At 49.0% G+C, this 16,574-nt stretch overlaps 1 protein-coding gene and 1 long non-coding RNA gene across 4 annotated transcripts in view; one reads left to right on the top strand and one right to left on the bottom strand.

Annotated features, from left to right (window-relative positions):
• Window positions 1–15,013, top strand: part of FAM184B (family with sequence similarity 184 member B) — a 115,592-nt gene extending 100,579 nt beyond the window's left edge. For 2 of the 3 annotated variants that reach the window (XM_070068090.1, XM_051841992.2), the window contains 7 exons: window positions 2,682–2,845; window positions 5,179–5,351; window positions 6,198–6,344; window positions 8,161–8,278; window positions 10,157–10,261; window positions 12,453–12,652; window positions 13,923–15,013. In XM_070068090.1, the coding sequence (XP_069924191.1) occupies window positions 2,682–2,845; window positions 5,179–5,351; window positions 6,198–6,344; window positions 8,161–8,278; window positions 10,157–10,261; window positions 12,453–12,652; window positions 13,923–14,016 (1,001 nt within the window). In that variant the 3' untranslated portion in view covers window positions 14,017–15,013. The remainder of the gene's footprint in view (window positions 1–2,681; window positions 2,846–5,178; window positions 5,352–6,197; window positions 6,345–8,160; window positions 8,279–10,156; window positions 10,262–12,452; window positions 12,653–13,922) is intronic. The other variant, XM_070068089.1, reaches the window with a different exon arrangement.
• LOC138848434 (uncharacterized) lies at window positions 3,817–5,250 on the bottom strand. The gene is made up of 2 exons (XR_011386202.1): window positions 5,047–5,250; window positions 3,817–3,971 (listed from the first exon to the last, which is right to left on the bottom strand). It is a non-coding gene; the product is annotated as an uncharacterized lncRNA (long non-coding RNA).
• Window positions 15,014–16,574: the final 1,561 nt, after the last annotated feature.

The raw sequence follows: 16,574 nt of genomic DNA, 5'->3' as shown, positions 1-16,574 counted from the left end.
ACATTGTACCACCGGAGACCTCTCTCTGCTTGGGAGATCATCTCTCTCCTTCATTTTCTCCTCTACCCCATCTTCTCACTCCTGACAGCAAGACAAATGCCTCTCCTTGTTTCATACTCAGCATTAAAGACCACATTGGCCTCATTGAAGTTCTTCCAAACTCAGGCAGGGCTGTCCTTAGGAGAAGTCTGGGAAGAGTGTTTCCTTTACCTCTGCAAGTGAGTAAGCTCTGCCTGGCCATGTGGCCAAGCTCCCATTAGACTGTGTGTGTCTGGAGAAGGTGATGTGAGGAGCAGGAAGGAGGCAGAGTCCCACAGCCCCAGCCAGCAGCCCCCCTGGAATGGGGTTGGCCCACATGGGAAAAGCTGAAGTTAGTAGCACTGAAAGAAGACACATCACACAAGACAGAGCCAGATTGTGCCCATGGCTCAGGTCTAAGACCTCCTGGTGCCGGTTAGGCTGGTGATTCCACCCTGACAGCAGCATTTGGCCCACGTGTCCCTGGCTCTTCTGATGCCGCTGCAGCCCAGTTCTTTCCAGGAGGAAGACTCAGAGATGCCTGGAAAGACCCTGGGGACAGGCTGGGATTCTCAGCACCAGTCCCAGGAAGAAGGGGCTTTGTGGACCTGTAACAATGACAACAAATCCCAGGCTTTCCGAGTGTCATGGAAAGGGTAGGAGTGATTCCACAACAACAGGCTAATGTTAGCTATGCCTGTTCCCAATTTTCCCTATTCCCATGTCTGTGTGTGGCACAGAAGAACTGTGGTATAGATCAGTGCATGAGGAGCAGGGAGGGAGGGTGTCCACCAGGGTGCCTGGTTCCCTAGGTTTGGGACCCAGACACACTAAATGGGTGCATGGATGGCAAGATGGATGGTTGGTTGTGGGAAAGCAGGTGGGTGGATGGAGGAATGGATGGGTGGTGGGTAGGTGGATGGATGGATGGATGGATGGGTGGAGGGTAGGTGGATGGATAGATGGATGGGTGGGTGTTGGGCAGGTGGATGGATGGATGAGTGGTGGGTAGGTGGATGGAAGGATGGATGGGTGGATGGTGGGTAGGTGGATGGATGGATGGGTGGTGGGTAGGTGGATAGATGGATGGATGGATGGATGGGTGGTGTGTAGTGGATGGATGGATGGATGGATGGGTGGTGAGTAGGTGGATGGGTGGATGAATGGTAGGAAAGGTAGCAGGGAAGGGGAGGGTAATGAATATATACCCTGTAGTGCATGCTTTGCTAAAGGATTTTGTTGCACATGTTTTTGTGATAATAGCTTATTTAAAATTGAATTGTGTTTTGATTTTTTTTAAAAGACAAGTTACAGAAATCACTTTACTAAACTTCTATTGGTGAGGCAAGATAGCCAAGTAGATTTTTCTTCTTAGTATCATCAGAATATATTGACTTTATGTGTATTTAATATGATGTACCTTTGACAAAGGTTTTGTAAACTTATGGGAAATCTTTTATAACTGATTAACTTTTATAATATCATTAATTTTTACCCTAATGATCATTTATTTCTTTCATAAATACAAGTTGAGCACTTTCTCTGCACTGTAGCCTGTACTGAGTGCTAATCTTATGGCTTACAGAATAATCAGAACAATGTTTCAAAAGTTATTGCAATAACAAAATTGATCTCTAAAGTCCATAACAGAAAAGTTAAGTATTGAATTTACCAGCCTTTGAAAATTTGTTTCCTTTTTAAATATTAAGAGCTCACTGAGTAGCATCACTACATCAAAAAATATTCATGTTAAAATAGTTTTCTTTGCTTCTCAATCACACGGGAAAGGACTGCACAGTTAGAAATCAGCCAGTCGCCATGCTCAGAGCAGAGGCTCCAGTTTCTGCCTTACTCTCCCCTGAGTGAAGAACAACTTGTACCAGAGGCTGATTGAGAAATCAAAGTTTCTTCAGCAGCCAAACCCAGACACTATCAGTCGGTTGGCCCGAGCTGGCTGTTTCCCCAGCCTGACTTTAGTTATGGGGTCTATACTTCTCTTACGTGGATGGATGGTGGGAGGGTGGGCAGATGGATGGTTGGATGGGTGGATGGATGGATGGATGGATGGGTGAGCCCATGCACTGAGTCAGGTTTAAGCAATATAGATATATGGGTGCTTATCAATGGAAAGGAGACACTGAGATTGTTTTGTCATAAATTTCAAAATCACACGCTTGAGACCCTCAACCCCGGGGTCACTTGTCAGTTCCCTCAGTTTCCTCACTTGGTGCTCTGGGCAAGTGTTGCCTCAGGCCCTCTCACCCTAACCTGCCACCCAGCAGGGGCCAAGAGGCTTAGAGTACAGACAAACCCCTGCAAGTTCTGAATCCCGACTTCACCATTTCATAGTTGTGTGGCCCAAGGAAACTTACTCATCCTCTCTGATCCTAGGTTCTTTCCTAAAATAGAGCTGGGGTGGGGGATGGGGTGACACAGCAGATAGGAAGGTTGTGGGCTTTAGTGGGAACAGATTTCCAAGGGTTCAGCACTTGTAGTGCTTGATACATGGGGCTTTTGTTACCGTGATCCTGGGACAAGTTTGGGGAACTTAACCGAAAGCTTTCAGCAGCTTCCCGTTTGGCCTCACCCCAGAGACTGCTGACCCTGCTGGCCAGACTGAAGCCTTGACCGTGGGCCTAAACTTGCACCGTTTCCTTCTCCAGAGTCCCTCAAGCAAGAGCTGTCGGGGCAGCGGGCAGCTTGCTCCAAGCACCAGCAGGACTTGGAGGCGCTGCGGATCGAGCTGAAGACTATGGGCAGCTCGGGCAGACAGCAGGCTGTGACCCAGTGTCTGGGCGACAGTGAGGACCACACCATCAGCACAGAGGTCGGTACCTCCACCCGGGTCACACCCCTTGCCCTTTGGAGCAGCACCAGGGTGGCAAGGAGAAGCCCCACAAAGCACAGGCACATTGAATGCTCACTCCTTCCCCTTCTGAGCTGGGCAAGACTCTGCCCCTCCGCAGGCCCAGGGCACCCAGGGCCGACCTGCAGGCGCCTGTCTGAAAAGCAAGCAACAGGTGTTAAGTTCAGAGAGAGCAGCGTCTCAGGGCGTGGTCTGGGCCACTCCTCTGACCTGGCAGAGGAGTTTCTTGGGACAGCTCACCAGACTGACTTCCTGTCTAGACCTCGATGCTCCCATGAGTGGATGAGGCATGTTACCAGGCTCGGCAGCGGCTGTCTTTCCACTTTCTGTCTGTCCCTTCCCTGCAAGTCTGTAGTTCCCAGTGTAGCTGAGGAGCACGTCCAGCTTCAGGTGTCAGATCAAAGCCAAGCATGACTTTACAGAGAGCCTTCATGGCTCCCACTGCAGTAAGTTCCGAATGGCCCAGGCTGCCACTGAATGGCCTCTGCCACTGGCTGGACCCTGTATCTCCAGCCACATCCCTGCAGCGGGCAAACTGAGCAGTCACCCAGCCTCTGTCCTCCTGTTTGAACCACCTCCCCCCTCCCTCCCTTCCTCCCTGCCATGCAGCTTGTCTCTCCTGTCACCCCCCCCACACACACACATATCCCACACCCCCTGCACCTGCTAAGCTCCATGACACAGCCTGGCTCACACTGGGTTCTACTTCCTGTTAGGCACCTGTCACTCAGGGCTTCTCTAGTTACCTGAACTGGTTTTGGAGTCTTTGGAGAACAAGCCACATCTGTTTCGCCTCCTCTGGTGCCCACCACCACCCCTAACACTCAGCCCAAAGCACACAGCAGGGTCTGCACCAGTGGGTATGGGCATGGTGATGGGTTGTCTCCCAGCCCTGCTGAAGGTCACAGGGACACAGGATCACACAAGTCAGATTTTGCTGGCACTGAACACAGGACAATGTCTGTGTTTAATGAGAAATATTAGCAAATGATGAATCACAAGGTGTTTAGCCCAAGGAGTTAGGCCCAGCAGAGGGAAGACTGGATGTGTTGCATTATTGTTCTTCATCAGCGGGAGCCTCTGCTGCCTATGGAAGAGGATGGGAGAAACGTGGGATGGAGATAGCTTATAACCAGGGCACAGCAGCTCCTTCAGAGAGTTCCAGAATAGAAACCTGGGAGCACTGAGTACCCTCGTGCCAGTCCTTTACCTTCATGTCACACGGGGGAAGCCTTGAACCTTCTAGAAGGAATGGTGAGCCTCAGAGAATAACACACAACAGAGGTAGGGGTATCAACAATGAGGAACAGCCCAGGCAGCAGGAATGAAACGGGATGGGGCGGGGACGACAGGAGGACATGTCCCCACGCTGGCCCACGCTGAGGTCACCGGTGGTCCATCCCAGTGGGATCCTCTGAGGAGCCTTGTGAAATAACACTCAGGTGTGTCCCACCTGGGGACAAAACGGGAAAGGCTCTTCCCATCGGCTTCTGCCCGCCATGGGTCAAGAGTGGTCCCCACAGGGTGCTGCCTCCCTGCTCCTGCTCTTCATCTTACACACATGTGAACACCGGTGGGTGCGCTCGGGCCTCCCACACTGTCAAACCCAAGGGCAGGAAGCAGGCTCTGTGCAGAACTGTCCAGTCCTCATGGGAAGCCAGCTAAAAACTAAATGCACAAGCCCGCAGGCATCTTCGACTGAATTTGGAAGCCTTAACCTTCAGCAATCACGAATTCAATCTGACCTCATTTAATGTTGCACATAAATCTTCGCATTTCTATCGGAACCACTGACATTCTCTCATCGTTTCACTTGGCAAGCTTTCATGCAGCGCCTACTGAATACCAGCCTACTGAATGCTGAATGTGCTAGGTGCTAGGGACTGGAAAGACAAGGATATGGCTCCTTCCCCTGCACAGCTCCCAGGCTAGCAGAGGGAACCAGTGTGTAGACATAGTCTTGCACTTCATTCGGTGGTGCTCTGCACCCTGGGGGTATGGGCTGGGAGGGCAGGCAAGCCTGCAGAGGGACTGGCAGAGGCAGGAGCGAGCACGCACCATGCAGAGCGCACTGCTTGTCTGGATGCTTGCCAGTGTCCCCAGGCTCCCTGTGCGCTGGCTATGGCCCACCCAACTCAGGAAATCATTGAGACTGCACTCACCCATTCACCCGGAGCCCGCACTGGGCTCCCGGCGCAGTGGGGCCCGTACAGATCTCCGCCTCCGCCGCAGCACATCCCTGGTTCTTTGCGCCTCCTGAAAACACCCCTCGTGGCTGCCTTCTTCCTTCTCAGGAGGCGGGCATCTCGGGCCTGGCCGGCTGCCCGCCAGACGCCGGCGAGCAGGGGCAGAGCGCCAGGTGCGGGCTGCGGGAGGAGAACGCGCAGCTTCAGGATGTGGTGCGGCGGTTGCGAGCCGAGGTGGAGCAGCACCAGCAGGAGGCGCTGCAGCTTCGCGACCAGCGCAGGTCAGGCTGGGGCCCGTGTTTCCCACCTGCCCTCTGCCAGGCGGTGAGCCACTGAGATCTAAAGTGGGGTCGCCCCTCGGGCTCCTGTGGCTGTGAAGTAATTCAGAGACGTCTCAGCAGGCTGCGGCGCCGGGGCCTCGCTCCCTGGGTTAACAAAACGTGCATGAACTTTTGGAGGGCAGCAGACCCCTGAGGTTCACCTGTGAGCCCCTTAGTGCCCTGCCTGTAGCTTAAGGAAAGTGGTAACCAAGGATTGACCAAGTTCATTGTGGCATGGAGTGCTGTGAAGGTGCATCAGCACACCTCCTCCCTGCGGTAACTAGACACGGGGGGTACCACTGTCATCTGCACTTATCAGAGGAAGAGCAGGGAGCAGTTTGCCTGGGGTCACTCTGCTGTGACAAGGCAGCCATGGACGCAGGTGGCCTGGCCCAAAAGGCTGCTCTCCCAGCCGTCCTAGCTTGCCTTTCCACTGGGGCTGGGCTCTCCCAGGTCTCAAGAGTCCAGTCCTTGTAGGCCTCCATAGCTGCCCCCCAGGGCAGGGAGCCTTTCCTGGGCCTCCCTCCTGGGCCAGCCCCCAGCCCTTCCTTCCCCTGAAGGCTGCCCTCCTACTCAGCTTTCTCTGTCACAGAGGCTGGGCTGGGTCCCACATGCAGGCTCTATCCTGGACCCCATAGCTCAAGAGCCCAGCTCTCCTTCCCATGGGTGTCTCACCTCAAGTTCATCACCCTTCCTCACCCAGCATTTCCCAAGCCGGGCTATCTATTTGAGGGAGCCCTAAGGCCAAGGGCCCAAAGGGCTCAGTCCCTGGAACCTGGGGTGAGCCTGTGTTTCTGTCCTCGGCAGGCTGCTAGAGGAGGAGCAGCAAGCCCAACGGGCCAGGGAGGTGGAGACGCTCCGCCAGGAGCATCGGAAGGAGATGCAGGCCATGGTGGCGGAGTTCAGTGGTGCCCAGGCCCGGCTGCAGGCCCGGCTGGCTGTCCTGGAAGCAGAGTAAGTACAACCTTGAGCCCAAGGTTGGAGGGGGTGGGAAGAAGAAAGGACTGGCAGATGTACTACTTCTCATCCCAGTGTCCCTGGGCTTCCTCGGTTTTCAAACTGCAGGTCCTGAGTTCTGGGGAGCCCCTGAATCCTGGGCCGACTGGGATGGTTGGCCACCCCTCATTTTATGAGGTTGTGGTCTCCGTGAAAATGAAGAGTCTCGTGGGCATGGTGTAGCCCCACCCTGGGAAGAAACCAGGCTCTGGGCTGCTTTTCTGTGAGCATTTGCCCAGGTGTACAAGTGTCATCTCATGGACCCTTCATACCAGTCCTTCACGGTGGAAACTGGTATTCCCGCTGGCAGATAAAGTAGGCGAGGGCCCCTCATGCATGCACGTGTGCATTGTTATTCATTCAACAAATATTTGTTAAGGGCCTATGGTGTGCCCTGCACTGATTTGGGCTCTGGAGTTACAGCAAGGAACAAAATACAAACCAAGGTCTCATGGTGGTCACAAATTCTAGGTGAGAATTCATAAAAACTAGACAGGAAAATATTTAATTTCATGGCAGGTGGGGAAGGTAGTAGAGGGGAGACAGGATCCAGGCTATGGAGAGGCAACAAGGGCCTCTTCAAGGAGGTCATATTTGTTTGGGGACTGGTGTTATAGGACCACGAGTTAAGCTGCCACTTGCAAAATCACTGGGATCCCAAATCTAAGTGTTGATTTGGGTCCCAGCTGCTTGTCTCTGATCCAGCTTCTTGCTAATGTGCCTGGGAGAGCAGGGAGCGAACAGGCCCAAGTACTTGGACTCTTGCCACCCAGGTGGGAGACCATGGGTCAGTTCCTGGCTCTTGGCTTTGGCCTGGCTCTTGGGGCCATTTGAGGAATGAACCAGCATATGGGAAGATGGAATCAATCTCTCTCAGCCTCTCACTCTGTGTCTGTCACTCCACCTTTCAGATAAACAAATCTTAAAAAGATCTGGGGATCAGCATGGAGGTGACTGCAGCATCACAGATCAGACAGAGGAAGCCACTCGCCCAAGATTATGCTGCACTAAATGAATTTCAGTGTCACTCTTTGACCCTTAGCCTGTGCTTTGGTCTTAAAAATCTCCAGTACAAAACAAATCATGCAAAACCTGTAATGAGAGGTTTTGCCAGCTACCATCCAATACCCACATGGACCAGGAGTCCATTACTTCATTAAAATCCTCCCAACCACTCAGGTTCACACTCATTTAAAAGAGGAAACTGAGGTGCCCAGGTGAAATGCTGTACCCAAAGTTACATAGTTAGAAAAATGCAGAGCCACAATTAGAGGCCAGGTTATCCCACCTTTCTCTCTTATCAACTACAGTCAAGAGGGCATGTGCAACCCCACTATCCTTTGGAGAAAGGTGTCTGGTCACCTGCATCCCCCCAGGCTCTGCCCAAGAATGGGCTCATGCCGTGCTCTGTGTCTACAAGTAGATGGCACCAGGGCCACCTGGGTATTAGCGCACCTGCTGGCAGCTGACGGGATCCAGGGGTGTCTTCCTGCCCAGGGCTCTACTCCCAGCAGCATGTCTGGCTCTTGCAGGCCGGCTATGTGAGCATTTAGGTATACACACGGGATGCAGCCTCGGGAAGTGGACAAGTCAGACTGGGAGTCAGGGTCCTGGGCTCTGCCGACAACTCACCGGGTGGCCCTGGGCAGTCCTGCTTTCTGGGCACAGGCTGGTGAGACTAAGCATACAGCGGTGTCCTCACCATGTCCACCTACTCTCCCAGCTCCTCGTCGGGTAACTGCTACAGGGGGACTAACTGCATGTTGGCTTGCAGACTGAAAGATTCTGGAGAGAAGTCAGGGAAGGGAGCGTCCAGGCCTGAGGACCTCCAGCTCATTGGCCACCTGCAGACCCGCTTGAAGGAGAAAGAGGAGACCATCAAGCAGCTCACGGTGAGGCCACCCGGGCAGCAGCAGTCTCAGCCCCCAACCTGGCCTGGACCTTGCAGGATTCCTGTGGGATGTGCACTCCCTCTGTACCTACCATTTTTGTGTGTTCCTTAAGATTTTGCCTTACAAAGAATCCTTTGTCTTTTCCTAGCATTAAAAAAACTTTAAAATTAATACAGGAAAATAAATATATATTTATAAATGCATTTATTTATAAATAAATAAATCATTCCACTCCCAAGTCCAACAGCATTTGCCTGATGTTGATATTGGCTCAGCTTTTTAAAGCTACAGAATTTGAGAAAACCTGGAATGTCTTGCCTTATGCTTAAATCTTAAAGGAATCAATCAACTTTTGAAAATTATTGTTGTTGCTTTTCCTTTTGTAAAAATGACCACCTGTTTTCTAGTTAGTGGATCTGCTCCCCAGACTCCTGGTAGAGAACCTATCCCTGCTTTCGTCTGATTTTGTAACCAAGAGCCGCCAAGGCCTGATGCTCCTGTCCTGGGAATGACTGTTTCTCTACCTGCTCCTGCCTGCTCTCTTCCCTTCCCTATCTCCGTAAACTCTGATCCCCAACTGAATGACATTAGATACTAGATAATTAGGTGATAATAATAAAGAGTCATTGTGCATTTGCTATGTGTGGCAAAGGTATTGTGGTTACTTAAAAAAACGTTATCTCTTAAAATTACTTATTGGTATTTTTACAGAAAAAGATTAAACAGTGACAGGGATCTGCTTTAAAAGTGAGATATCAGGGGTGGGTACTATGGTACAGCAGGTTAAGCTGCTGCTTGGGATGCCTAATTCCCATATTGGAGTGCCTAGTTCAAGTCCTGGCTACTCTGCTTCTGATCCAGCTTCCTGCTAATGCAACCTGGGAGGCAGCAGATGATGACTCAAGTGCTTGTGCCCCTGCTAACCCATGTGAGAGATCCTAATAGAATTCTAGGCTCTTGCCTATTGCCTAGCTGTCAGAGGCATTTGGGTAGTGAACCAACAGATGGAAGATCTCTGTCTTTCTCTCTCTCTCTCTTAAAAGATTTACTTATTTGAAAGGCAGAGTTACATAGAAAGAGGGAAGGAAAGAGAGGGAGAGAAGGAAAGAGCAAAAGGATCTTCCATCTACTGGTTCACTCTCCAAATGTCCACAACAACCAGGGCTGGGCCAAGCTGAAGCCAGTAGCTTCCTCCCAGTCTCCCATATGGGTGCAGGGTTGGGGGGCAAGCACTTGGGCCATCCTCCACTGCTTTCCCAGGCACATTAACAGAGAGCTGAATTGGAAGTAGAGCAGCCAGGACTTGAACCAGCACCCACTACAGGTGGCGGTCTAACCTACTATGCCATAACACTGGCCCCATGTCTCTCTTTTTGATTTTCAGATAAATGGAAATACATAAACATGTTAAAAAAAATAATATATCAGGAGGGAAAAACAGTGGATGATGATATACATGAACAAGACTGGCCATATAGTTATGAGATAGATTAATTTGTATGTGTATTAGAAGATATCTCTGAATCAGATGTAAAACAGAAGAAAGGTAGGGAGGAAGGTGAAATCCTTTTACTCCCTGGAGTTTTTCTCTCTTTGCTATACTTAACTTTCTGCAGTAGGTTCTTATCCTCAGCTAAGAATACTTGGATGTCTTACTTCCCAAGGCATAAGCTTGCCCTTTCTTTTACAAGAAGGGCTAGGGACACAAGGACCCCCATGGGTAAAGGTACTTCCTCACAGGTTCAGTGGCTGCAGCTTGATTCCCACTGACTGCTTCTCCCTCCCCTGGCCTTCCCCTCTCTCTGTATTCTGCCCTCACAGCCATTTTGCTTCAAACCAAACGCAGGCTCATGAAGATTCACTTGTATTGTTTTCCAGGAAGAGAGAAGATTCTACTGTGCAGCATTTCCCAGCACAATGTCTCATCGGAATCGGTCCTTTTCTTTTAATCCTCACCCAGGATATTTGACCCCTTCCATGAAGGTAAACTGATTCTACTGCTTTCAATGTGATACTCAGTTCTGTCAATTTTGTTTCCTTAAAGGTAACTCCAGCTTGTTAATGGGCTAGTGTACATTCAGGGGAATATTCACTAGAAAAAAGATCCACAGGGGCCGGCGCCACGGCTCAACAGGCTAATCCTCCGCCTTGCGGCGCCGGCACACCGGGTTCTAGTCCCAGTCGGGGTGCCAGATTCTGTAACAGTTGCCCCTCTTCCAGGCCAGCTCTCTGCTGTGGCCCGGGAGTGCAGTGGAGGATGGCCCAAGTACTTGGGCCCTGCACCCCATGGGAGACTAGGATAAGTACCTGGCTCCTGCCATCGGATCAGCGCGGTGCGCCGGCTGCAGTGCGCCGGCCATTGGAAGGTGAACCAACGGCAAAGGAAGACCTTTCTCTCTGTCTCTCTCTCTCACTGTCCACTCTGCCTGTCAAAAAAAAAAAAAAAAAAAAAATCCACAGGAAATAGTTGAAAGAATTGACAAACAGTCTTTATATCTGGCCGGGCAGATTCTATGTGAGTTTCTTAATGGGCTTTTGTAATTTCCAGATTTTCTACAATAAATATGTGTCCATACTAATAACAGCTCTATCTGGTGATAAGAAGGAGAGGGAACAAAGTAGGAATCGTGTACTTCTTAACTTTATTTCTACACCTGCTTTTGGAATTTGTTATAATGAGCATATTCACATCCAAGTCTGTTATCTACTATCACAAAAATCCTGAGTTCAAAAATATTAACATTTTTAATCGCTCACAGAACCTTAAACCTAAACTGAACTGATGTGATTTCATTTAGTTTTATGTCTCCCTCTTAGGGCGACAAAATATAATTTAAAATGTTTGTGAAAAAAATGGAATTGAAAGGTAAGTTTATTTTAGGCTGGCGCCGCGGCTCACTAGGCTAATCCTCCGCCTTGCAGCGCCGGCACACTGGGTTCTAGTCCCGGTCTGGGCGCCGGATTCTGTCCCGGTTGCCTCTCTTCCAGGCCAGTTCTCTGCTGTGGCCCGGGAGTGCAGTGGAGGATGGCCCAAGTGCTTGGGCCCTGCACCCCATGGGAGACCAGGAGAAGTACCTGGCTCCTGCCATCGGATCAGTGTGGTGTGCCGGCCGCGGCGGCCATTGGAGGGTGAACCAACGGCAAAAGGAAGACCTTTCTCTCTGTCTCTCTCTCTCACTGTCCACTCTGCCTGTCAAAAAAAAAAAAAAAAAAAAAAAAAAAAAAAAAAAGGTAAGTTTATTTTAAAGTAAAAATTCAAAAATCTATCTATAATTTATTCTTTGTATATGTTTTTCATGAGCTTCTTGAAGAAACCCTCACATACATGCATATCAAAGTTTTTTGTGTCAAAACAAATTTTTCTCTTAATTCCATTTTCTATGAGATTTTTGAAGCTCCCTTATGTAAGTTTCACTCCAGAATTACTAACGCATTTGAAGATAGGGTGCACCCAGGATCTACAAAGGATGACACATGCCTTCTAAAAAGTCTAAGAAAATTTTGAATTACAAAATATGTCATTTCCAGAAGTTTTGGATAGGAAATTGTGGTCCTGTATGTTTTTCAAAACATGATTATAACACATGGGCAGAATAGTGGTAATTTGCATGTAAGTAAATTACCACACAATGAATGTCCTGTGTGTCCACTCTGCAAGTCAAAAGATAAGACACTGCCAACACCCAGGAAGTTGTGATTTACCTTTGTCTTAATCCTTACCACCTCCTTCCCTCACTTTAGAGGGTAACTTTACTTTCAGAACTTCCAGTTTTAAGTGCTTTTGAACTTCATATAAATGGAATCATACATGTTTTCTCGTCAGATTTGCTTAGTGTTGTTTTGTGATTCATTCATGTTATTGCATATAACTATATTTCAGGTAGTTTGCTTGCAATGTACTGTGAAATGCAGACATAGTGTATGAATAGACTATATATTCATTGTAGCATTAATAAAATGTTTTTTTCTCCAGCTTCTGCTTATTGCAAATAAAGCGGAACATCTCAGTATAAACAAACAAAAAACCACGATTAGAGGGGAAATGGTACTAAAAATGACATGCAAATATGTAAATAAGATTGTTGTCTCTCCTAGGTAATTTTGCTGGCTGGGCCTCAGGTAGTTTCATAGTAATGTCTTTTGGGGGGCAACACTGACCTTTCCTTCCATACAGAAGAAGAGGATGGAGGAAGTGCCCAGCCGCGTGGTCAGCGTGCCAAACCTCGCCTCCTATGCAAAGAACTTTCTGAGTGGAGATCTGAGTTCCAGAATCAGTGCCCCTCCGATAACTAAGTCACCCAGCTTGGACCCAAGCCCCAGCTGTGGCCGGCCTTACAAGCCCACTCCGCCTCTAGAGGCGAAAACTGCTACAAGGTGAGTGGGGAGCAGTTACCCCCTTTCTCCAGAGAGGAGGGAAACATGCATCCTTTCTGTCACCTGCCTAGACACTCAGCATTTAGGCAGATACAAAGATTAACAGAACAAGCCTGCCTTGGAGAAATGACAACCCAGCCTAGAGAGGAAACTGTTAAAACAAGGGAATTATATCATTTTTTGGAGGATTTTGGAAGAGGTACTATTTCTGGCACCAAATTCCAGAGGGCCTTGTTTTGAACAGATAGAAAAGGAACACCGAATCGCTTGGCTGTAAACTTCAGTGTGGGCTACAAAGGAAGCAGACAGACTCTCTTCATTTGCTCTTGGGGTCCGGATTTAAATTCCAGTCCTCGTGGTTCTTAGCTGTGCAGCTTGGGACAGGCCACTAGACCTTGCTGGGACTCCATATCCTCATCTCTAAAATGCTGATAATATACACCTGCCTCATCAGGCTAAAGGGATTAATCCACGAGGCTTACTTAACACAAGTAGTCCTAAATAAACCTAACCCCTTTGCTTCAAAGCATTGGAAACAGAGGCATGGAACAGCAAGCATACCCATTTTAACTGCCACAGCCAGCTCCAGACTGTGGCCATGGGTTCATTTCATTATGATGTGACTCTGTATAAAGCCATTGGCTCACTGTATCATATGAAGCTTCACAAATGCAGATAGTGTTCAGCCAGGTGTGTATGCTACAGTTCGAGCAATGTTTTAAAAAGTTTCAGATTTTGATACATTTTGGATTTCCAGATTAGAAATGCTCGATGAATAAAGTTTATACAAATATTCCAAAATCCAAAACACTGAAACCTGAAAAACTTCTGGTCTCAAGCATTTCGGATGACGGATGTTCAACCTGTGCCTTGTTGCCTACTGTTTCTCTCGTTCAAGGCGTATTTCATGGCTTCATTGAGATATTATAATACATAACAGGTGATGTGTTATAAGGTATATGTTATAAAGCTGGGTTAATTAAACATTTCTTTCTTGTACCTTTTAGACCCTCCCTCCCACCCTCCCACCCTCATTCTTTGTAACTTGTTCCCGGCTACAAACACTAGCTGTCAGGGTCTCATATCTTCCACTTCCCAGGTCAGGCGTATTGAAGGTGATACGGCCACAGATGTCAGAGAGGTTCTGAATCTTTTGAAGAGTAAAGGAGCAAAGGAGCAGTTATCTCCCCCTGAAAAGATGGTAGGGTTCATTGAATATTTTCAAAACCATACGAGAAATCTTTTTTTTTTTTTTTTTGGTTTGTTTTAGGACACAAGATGGTGAAACAGCCCAACCCAAAGATGCACAGCAGAAACCAGGCCCTCCACACCAGGAGTGGTTCACTAAGTACTTCTCTTTCTAAACCAATTTTTGGGATACATCACAAGGACATTAGATTTCTTCTGCAATGTCTGATCGAAGGAATGAAAAAACCAAATAACTTGCTTGTAATATGATTTATATATGATACATTTCATGGTGACTCCAATTCATTTAAAAAAAAAAAGACATTAGATAAAACCAACCAGTGTTATGGAAAAGCAGCAATAGGACAATGTTATGAATGTCACTAATGACCTACACAGTGTATTTCTAGTGTCCATAACATCATAATGCACTTTGATGGGTATCACTTTGTGATTTCCATGGTCTGCTTTACAAGTGGTTTCATTTTTCCTTAGGATGCCAGTCACTGCCACTGGAAGAGTTGTTTCTAAATTAAATGATGTTAATTCCAAAATGCACATCTAACCTCAAAAGGAACAGGAATAAAACAAAGCTCAAAATAAACTGGAAAGCTATTTAGAAAACAACAAACCTACTAAAAGTGAACTGTGGTACACTTGAAGTTAGCACTCTTGACTTCCTAGGTCTAAGACAGCAGCCAACAATAGAGGGCAGAACACCTACCTCAAAAGGAGCTTTGTAACAATTTAACAAGACAATATGGTTAAGATACCAACATGGGTTGGAATCTTCTGGGAACAGTCAGGCCTTGTCCCACCAGGCATCTCAATTTCTGTGACTGTAGCACCAACTTGGTCATTTGAAAATTTCTAGACTGTTCTTTGAAGTCAAAGATCCACTGAGCATCTGGTCTTTTGGTCTGGGCCATTTGTGTTGCTTTCCCACTGCACAGGCTTAGTGGAGTAGAGGGAAATGGAAATGACTGTTCAAGGTGCTGACCCTGATCTCGGCCCATCTTCTGACCGGCAGAGTGACTTGATAACACCCAATACAACTTGTAGTGGGCAAAATATTTTCTCAGTCCTTTGGTGCTGGCCCAACAAGTGGCCTGTTAACAGATGTTCATTCTATGCTCTTTGCTCTTTGAATAAAACTAACAACTGGAAAACAAAGATGGCTGTTGTGGGGAGCAAACCGGACTAGACTGTTACTGGAATTAAGACTTATTCTATGCATCTGCTCTCCCACAATATGGCGCTGGGAGAGAAGTAAACAGCTTCCGCACAGCTGCCTCCAGTTCAACCAATTAACTGTAGGACTTGCTCCTGATTGGAGAGCAGCGTACTCGGCGTGTGGGCAGCCGAGTTGGGATTGGCAGAGAAGGACTATAAAGGAGGAGAGAGACGGCATGCACCAGAAACATCTATGGGGAACATCTAAGGGAACCCGTGCAGCCCCCGAGAGACCCGGCCGGCGGTGTGCCGCTCCCCTGCGGAAGTGGGGAATGCGGCCAGGGGGAACTGCCCTTCCACGGAGGTGGAAGGGATAGTAGCCAACCCGGGAAGAACCAGCAGCAAACCCGGGGAGGGCCGAGCAGACAAAAAGAACAGCGCAGGGTCCTGTGTTGCTCCTCCACGAAGAGGGGGAGCGACATAATGGTGCCGTGACTCGGATAGGAAACCTAGGACGGATAGGAAACTTAGGAGGGAAGAAACGGGAAAAACTAGGGAAAATATCGGAGAGAGAAACTAGCAAACAGCCTAGGGAAAAGCCGGACGAAAAAGGAGCCGGAAGAAGCTATTGAAAGCCTAGGCATAGACTCGGATACGGACTACGGGGGGAAGCTGGGAGAAATCTCTAAGGTCGAAAGCGAAAGTGAAAGCTAGAACAAACAGACTCGGATGCAGACTGTGGGGAGAGGCCAGGAGAAATGAGGGAGGAGTATTGTTGGAAGAAAGCTTGGGGAAACATACCGGGTAGAGAAAAATGTTAGGGAAATTGAAGCCGCGGGGGGCAGGCCGAGGCGGAAACGAAAGCCACTTTGGGGTTCTCAAGTTAGCCCGGGAATAGGGGGCGAAAAGTTGAAACCAGAAGCTGAGACGTAAGCCAGATTGGGATCCGTCTGATTAGCCCGGGGAGCAAAGGACGGGAAGCCAAATCGTGGGGCGGAGACGTACGCTGGGTTGAATTCGCCAGGCTAGCCCGGGGAACTTAGATTGAATCCTAGTGGCGGAGACGCAAGCTACGCTGTGTTACTCGCGGAAGCCGCCGCGTGCAGAGAGAGCACGGGGCGTGAATAGATAGGGAACGCTGGCGTAGGCCGTGGTTCAGACGCGAAAGGGTTAAGCGTGGAGACCGCGGACCGCGCAAAGCCGGGAAGCCGCGCAGATGAGGCGCGGGCTGAAGCGGCTCAGAGCCGGCGAGGCGCGGAGAAGCAGCCTCGGGGCGGAGCCCGCTGGCGGGGCGAGGCGCCGGGAAGCTGCGCGGAGCCGTGAAGCTGCCGGCAGGGCGAGGTGCCGGGAAGCTGCGGGGATAAGAGAAACAGAAGTTTAGAAGTAAAGTGAGAAAAATAGGAATGCTGGAAGATAGAAGTAAAATGGGAGAAATAGGAATGCCCGGAGATAGAGAAATAGAGAAATAAAAAGGCCTCCCTACAACACTGCAATGTGAGAGCTTGGATTCGGTCTGCCTAATCAAGTGAGGCGATGAGCACCTGCGGGCAGCTAGCAGCTT

Source organism: Oryctolagus cuniculus, chromosome 2, assembly GCF_964237555.1.
Source record: "Oryctolagus cuniculus chromosome 2, mOryCun1.1, whole genome shotgun sequence".
Classification (NCBI taxonomy): domain Eukaryota; kingdom Metazoa; phylum Chordata; class Mammalia; order Lagomorpha; family Leporidae; genus Oryctolagus; species Oryctolagus cuniculus.
This window is presented reverse-complemented; position numbering and strand designations above follow the sequence as displayed.